The 7,852-nt window shown below is 32.8% G+C and overlaps 1 protein-coding gene across 3 annotated transcripts in view; it reads left to right on the forward strand.

Annotated features, from left to right (window-relative positions):
• LOC136826815 (septin-9-like) overlaps positions 1-6,201 on the forward strand; it is a 106,106-nt gene extending 99,905 nt beyond the window's left edge. For all 3 annotated transcript variants that reach the window (XM_067084264.1, XM_067084262.1, XM_067084263.1), the window contains 4 exons: positions 583-676; positions 2,353-2,469; positions 3,091-3,239; positions 5,855-6,201. In XM_067084264.1, coding sequence (XP_066940365.1) covers positions 583-676; positions 2,353-2,469; positions 3,091-3,239; positions 5,855-6,014 — 520 coding nt within the window. In that variant the 3' untranslated portion in view covers positions 6,015-6,201. The remainder of the gene's footprint in view (positions 1-582; positions 677-2,352; positions 2,470-3,090; positions 3,240-5,854) is intronic.
• The last annotated feature ends 1,651 nt before the right edge of the window (positions 6,202-7,852 follow it).

A 7,852-nucleotide genomic window follows, 5' to 3' on the forward strand; every position in this document is an offset into this window, starting at 1 on the left:
GGAGTGTTTACGTATATTAGATGTGTAAACACACACACACACACACACACACACACACAGAGAGAGAGAGAGAGAGAGAGAGAGAGAGAGAGAGAGAGAGAGAGAGAGAGAGAGAATTAGTAATGGATGAGATCCAATAACCCTCATGCCAGGGAGATGAGTCATGCCAGGGCGTCCTTTACATTACAAGTGAGCGGAAATGTCCTTTGTTCAAAGGAACGTACCCAGAAGGTTACAATTCTTGATCACTAACAGGTCCTGAGGTTTAACAAATACTCTGTAACAGAAGTGCTGTTGTTGTTTTACTGACTGGCGATTGCTCAAGTTTAACATAACCACTGTAGTTTTTCGAGTTTGTATTAAGCTATGTTTTAGTAACTTGAAAGAATTCTAAGGAATATGAAAGATAATGAAAAATACACATTGTCCATGTAATATGAATAAAGGTAGAATGTGAAAAATATTTCTGAGATTGCAATGCGTGTACGTGTGTTTGTGTATGAGAGAGAGAGAGAGAGAGAGAGAGAGAGAGAGAGAGAGAGAGAGAGAGAGAGACTCATCTTCTTGATTTCTCCTTTTCAGATTAAGTTCCCTGGACATCGAGGTGCTGCAGCGGTTAGATAAGATAGCTAATGTGGTGCCCATTATTGCCAAGGCTGACACACTGACAATAGAGGTGAGGAAAACCTTCATCAAGGAGATGAAGTGTTGTTATATGGTCATCTTTTCTCCTCCATGTCTATATCGTTCTGAAGAAAATATTCCAGTGGTTACCAGACCTTTGTTGCACTCCTTTATATGATGAAGAGTATGTTTTTAAGATATTGCTTATAAAGTGCTAACCGTAGTGGAAATTTTAGATTCTATTGGCCTTCGGTTTTAGCCGTAGTATGGAATACCAATGAGCGAAATGAACTCTTCAGCTCTCCGGGAGAAATGCTGACTCTGAAGTTAGACATGACGACGGTGCCTTTTTTCACTTGGACTTTTTCAAGCAAGAAAAAATAGTTTATATTTATTTACTATGGCAAGGATAAAGTGCATATATGAAATTTTCGAGGACTGTAAATTTAGAGCATATTCGTTGTTTTCCATTTGTTATCAATGAACCGATTAGGCTTTTTCGTGTGTACTTTCATAAAGGCCATAATCACAGGTTGATCGAGTAAGCTTGATATATATAAAAACCTGGTGGTAGAATTTCCTGAAAAGATGACAGAAATGTTGTTTAATTTCCCACTCTGCATATTTATTCCGTTCCGAATTATGGATAACAGTTGATGACTATAGAATGTTTTGTTAATGCCTGAGATTTCATCTACGAATGAATTCGAAAGGAGAAAACTAAGAAGTGAATCAGAAACACATTTTTAAAATCACTGTTAGGAAAATATTTAGTTAAACGGAAACAGCTTCAGCTTTTTCAGAACTGAAGCAAATAACGTGAAGATACTGTAGAGATCAAGTGGCCTATATATACTAACTCAACTTTAAACATAAATAATAGAAATGAACAGCATCTTTCTTCGTTGGAATGATGTCTCTTTATTCTAAACAACTGGGTGTCAATGGTTGATGTTTACGTCCGTGCAACACCGAAAGCTGCCAGTCTCCATAAATATTTACTAGTGACTACGCGGGCTGAGCTAGCGAAAACAAATAGAAGTTTTGCAGAGCACAACATTTTGTTCGGAAATGTGAGGTTTGGTTCTCCTTCTCAGGACTAGAGTGTCCTGTTTAAGAAAAATCAGGTGAAATTATTGTCATATTTTCAGAAAAATCTACCGACAGGTTTTTACGTACATCAAGTTCACAGTGATCAACCTGTGCCCATGTACTGAGCAAAATACAAGAAGAAAGGCTTATCGCTTCACAGGTAGAATACAAAACAACGAATATGCCCTGAGTTATAGTCCTAGAAATTTTCTTTAGTTTAGATTAGCTTCTTATCAAAGATACTATTATTTATGAATATTACTTCTTAGATTTTTTTATTTGATATCAGCATATATTCTCAGGTCTTAATAATCATAGGACATTTGTACATGTGACACTGATTATATATATATTTATATATATATATATATATATATATATATATATATATATATATATATATATATATATATATATATATATTCACCCCTTAAAAATGCCTGTGGAATGTAAAATATATTGTACGTCCCTTACTGCCAGCAGTAAATTTGAAGAAAAGTGGGCGAATAATTAAGCTGAGTACATGAGATGTAAGGAAGAGAGGAAGATTTTCTACTCTTATTTCCTTTTATTGATGAAGGTATTTTCAACAGAGTTCACAATGTGCTGGCTTTATGATGTTTTTCCATCTTCCAGGAGAGAGTTGCCTTTAAGGAACGAATTCGAGCTGACCTGCAGGACCATGGAATTCGCATCTACCCTTTGAAGGACTATGAGGATCCGGAAGATGCTCAAGACAATGCTAAGATCAGGGTGAGAGGTTCTCAAGATGTCATTTCGGCCAAACTAATTAGTTATGTACAATGAATGCAGGGCTTTGAGAGAGAAGGACATTCCTAAGTTTTAAGGATATTCTTGCCCTGTCTGCCGTTAGGTATCGGTGGGATTTTCATCTGTAGTCTGTCATAGAAAAATCTGTATAAAGTCCTGTTATCTTTGAAAAATGTTCCTAAAATTTGGAAGCGCAAATTACAGCAAATATTTGAAGGATTATGGAATAGTTTTTGCGGGTGTTTAAATAATGCAAATCCAGTTTACTTAGTGGTTTTACATTCCATTTTTTATCCCTCTTTGTGGAAAATGATGTTATCTCATAATTTTAAGTTTAATTATGGTGAACAAGGTGGCTCGTGGTATCAGTTAAGCATGATAAATCTCTTGATAAAGATAGAATCTTTCTGTAACATTAAAAGTAATTGTCAAAGATATGCCTATAATTTTTAATATTCCAGAAAGATTAATCTCGAAGGAAACTATACCCTTCTGAGAAACTAATACTCACCATTTTCTTTTATCTATAAGGGAAGAATGGAAATGGCTAGGTACGTTTGTCTTAGACTATTACAGAGGCACTAACACCGCATTGTTCTTCAGGAGAGGCTGCCATTTGCCGTGGTAGGCAGCACCACTTGGCACGAGCTGCACGGGAGGAAGGTCATGGGAAGGCGGTCCAACTGGGGTCTGGTGGAAGTGGAAAACAAATCTCACAACGACTTCGCCTACATGCGAGATATGCTCATCAGGTGAGCACCACAGCCTCTACTCTGCCATTGTAAGAGACCAAGTTAAAACAGGAAACCGAGCACTTACGAGACTGGACAAATACGAATGAAACAAGAAGGGGTCTTAGGATATTAATAAGACATGAGACACAAAATGAAATACTCTAAATGCTTGGTCAGACTTCGTTGTAAAAAAAAAAAAAAAGTGCTCGCAGGTACACATTATGTGCCACTGACATACGGAATATGCATACCTTTGTCTCCGTTAATCTACATAAATATTACACTCACACGCACATATACATACGTACATATATACACACACATATACATTATATATGTATATATATATGTGTGGTATATATATATATATATATATATATATATATATATATATATATATATATATATATATATATATATATATAATGTATACATACATACATACATACACACACATATATATATATAAAGACAAAATCCACGAAGGAAAGAGAGACAATGGAGTACTGTAAGGCCTTTCGACTTCTTGTCCTTTACTTAGCAGATTGAAGAAATATAAAAATAAGTTTACAAAAAAAGCTTGTATAAATGACAGATCGAGATTTCAAAGGAAAAAATATGTATCTGGGATCCAACAAAATTGAATAATTAGTAGACCTACCAAAACGGTTAAATATTTAAGGGGTTTTGCAAAGTATTAGGCCCAACAGCTCAGAAGCAGGGACAGGACAATTAAAAGATTATACAAGGAAGGTGACTGACCACCATATTTTCGTGTTTCAGTTATACATACACACACACATACACACACACACACACACACACACACACACACACATATATATATATATATATATATATATATATATATATATATATATATATATATATATATATATATATATATATTCAGCCAAGACCACAGGAAAAATAAAAGAAGGAGTACTGAGCGCTTTCGTGTTATTTCAACACATTTTCAGTACCGTGGCCTTGGCTAAATATAGTGTTACGCGCTATTTAGTGACATATAAGCACACACACTCACACACACACACACACACACATATATATATATATATATATATATATATATATATATATATATATATATACATATATATATATATATATATATATATATATATATATATATATATATATATATATATATATATATATATATATATATATATATATACATATATATATATATATATATATATATATATATATATATATATATATATATGTATACTGTATATATCATTTTGGAAGCCTTCATGAACTATATGAACTTAAGCCATAAAATCAAAACCTTTTCAAGGAAACGATGGGGGAAATACCCAAGGATGTTTAGAAAGCTCAGATATGATGTAAAGAACTTAGATCTCCAAAGTTAATCCTGCTTGAATGTCCAGCATCAAAAGTGCCATATTGTAGCGAATAAATATAATTTGCAAAAGTGAAATTCTTCGTTATCTTTTACTGATGATGGCTTAATATTCAAAATCTTCTGTAAGTTAGATGTAAGGGATAAATTATTATTTTTTTTCATTATTTCTGATTTTGCATATGTATTCCAGAGCTTTGTCTTTTTTTTTTGCAAAAAATGTTCACACGTCATGTTTTTCATTATTCACAGTGATAGAGTCATACGTAAACAAATGTTGAACTGCATAAGCTCCGTACTGGCAATGTTTTCCATGTGAAATATACTTAAACGGTGTCATTTGGATTTAAGTACATATAATTACAAATATATGCTATATATATATATATATATATATATATATATATATATATATATATATATATATATATATATATATATATATATATTATATATACATATATATTATATCAAATATCTATCTATCTACCTAATATATATATATATATATATATATATATATATATATATATATATATATATATATATATATATATATACATATATATCTTTTTTATCCCTAAAATTTTTCCTATAATGTTCCATCTCGATTACTGTGAGCATATTATTACAAAATACCTATGTAACTGAGCACACCCCTTTTCGAGACAGAAGTATACATTTGATTTAGTAGTAATGTGTAGGATTATTCCTCACACTATGATCGATGTGAAAGATGAGGCACGTGTAGGTTGGGAAGAAAGAACCCAGGCTGTTCATAGGCTTATCAAACAAGATAAGCTCAGTAGTACCAAATGTCCTTATCTCTACAGTACAAGGCCCGAGGAAAGGAAAGGCAAATCCGGTACAACATATATATACTATTGTTGCTTTAAAGCATTCTGATTAGTAGACATATAGTGAATGAATATACGGAATGTGATTATATATTCTATGCTTGCCAATCATCATAATATTTTCACTGGTAAAGTTTTTTTTTTTATTTCTTGGTGTCCCCCGCATGAAGACTGGTATAAGTTATAATTTTTTGTTATTTATTAATGTAGTTTTAGCATAAGTGTCTGGGTAATTTTACCTCTCCTTTGATTAAATGATGCTTTCACTGTAAACGTTTCCTCTGAAGGACAGTACAGTATCCTTATCTTTATGATAACAGCCTGATGGTGAAGCCTGACTACTGGAGAAAAGATTTCCTAAAACGTTTCTTTCTTTTCCGAACAAGGACGCACATGCAGGACCTCATCGACGTCACGGCTCTCAGACATTACGAGAACTTCAGAAGGTCCAAGTTGGGAGGAACTGCTCCTACAGGCAAAGCAGCTCCTGTGATGAACGGACAGGCTGCTGTTGATATGAAGGATCTCGGGGAATCGAAAATATGATACAATTATAATCATACTTGATATGTATAATTCTGAGGCGTGTAAGACTAATGGAGACACCGAGAAAGTATGTTTTTGTAAAAGCGTCTTATGGAATAAGGAAATGTTTCAATAATTTTATCATCATGTCTTCGTTATTTTGTCATTGTATGTAGCACTGATTACTGATATATATATATATATATATATATATATATATATATATATATATATATATATATATATATATATATATATATATATATATATATATATATATATATATATATATATATATATATATATATATATATTATATATATATATATATATAAAATATATATATATATATATATAATATATATATATATATATATATATATATATATATATATATATATATATATATATATATATATATATATATATATATATGTATGTATGTGTGTATGTAAGTATGTATACAAAGGACGATAAAGACAATGATTTTGATACTCTTTCATCACCCGATGCCTCATACTGCTAAAACAGAATTCATAACTTGTTCATAACTTGATAACTTTTGCACTCGTACAAGGGACAGTCACCATCTATGAAATGTAGTATAAATTATTTCCCATGGTGTTACTGAGATATTCTTCATTCATGCCATATCCATACTGACATTTACTCTCAACATGTGACGAGTTTTTGGGAGAATCATCACTGATAAATCAGACTGGTGACGAGGTGAAAGTCGGTGAAAGTATCATTCGGTTAACCCAAATGCTTATGAAAATTTACAATAAAAGGCTGCATCTTTTGCAAACAACAATTTATTGCTCATGTGAAAAGACTCAAACTAATTACTCAGGCAACTTTTGATGATTCTGAGTGGGCGAAATCTACGCCATGAACCCTTGTCCATCCACTGGTGAGAGCTGTTGAACACTGTGTCGTCTAATGTAGAATATCTCGCATATCAGAACTCATAAGCATCTGTTAGCAACGTACGATAGTTTTGCATTTCTCTCATTTCATGCGAACTGAATCACAGCATCTCTGCAATAAATATTCTTCTCAAAGAGATTTTTGTTTTTCTCAGCTCCATTTTCCCGCAGGTTACTTTTGTTGATATGTTGTGGCAGTTGACTTTCTTTTTCGAGAGAGAGAGAGAGAGAGAGAGAGAGAGAGAGAGAGAGAGAGAGAGAGAGAGAGAGAGAGAGAGAGAGCACCTACCGTTTTCCAGGTATTATAATACGCCTGATTCAAGCATTCTTAGTATTTCTTTGGGATAAGGAAATTACTGGTAATTTTTATATAGTTAATGGCAAATGGCCAGTACAGAAACAGTTATATTTGTCAATAAATGTCTTATATGTGTAGGGTAACATCTAGATTGTGTGAATTTTCACATATCTTTTGTTGCACAATGCTTAACATCGCGTCAAAAATTCGAATCGTTTAGGGCGCAGAGTGAAGGATTCTTACCCAGTTTTGATGCGAGCTATTTGAAGAAATTATTGACGCCAAAAATGTTTCATCAAAAACCTTGATCTCCGAGGACGACTCTTGGGAAAGGTACTGAGTTCTGAAACGCAGAATGTATTTCTTCTTATCCTGCAGGAAATGCATTTAGAAGCTAACAACGCGTTGATTTGGAAGTAAATCAAGATCATATTACAATAATAAGAAATTATTATGACAGCGGCAGAGGTTTGAGAGTGGGGAAATGACTCCAAAGGCTATTTTTCCTCATGGAGCATTGTGACAAAGTTAAGCACTTTATTCGATCCCTTATTTCCTTCACAGCTAAACTAGAAATCTATTTTTCTTGCTTTGCTCGTGTGTTCCTGTATTCTCTGTGTCCACTGAACAAT

The sequence above is a fragment of the Macrobrachium rosenbergii genome, chromosome 41 (genome assembly GCF_040412425.1).
Source record: "Macrobrachium rosenbergii isolate ZJJX-2024 chromosome 41, ASM4041242v1, whole genome shotgun sequence".
In the NCBI taxonomy this organism is placed as follows: domain Eukaryota; kingdom Metazoa; phylum Arthropoda; class Malacostraca; order Decapoda; family Palaemonidae; genus Macrobrachium; species Macrobrachium rosenbergii.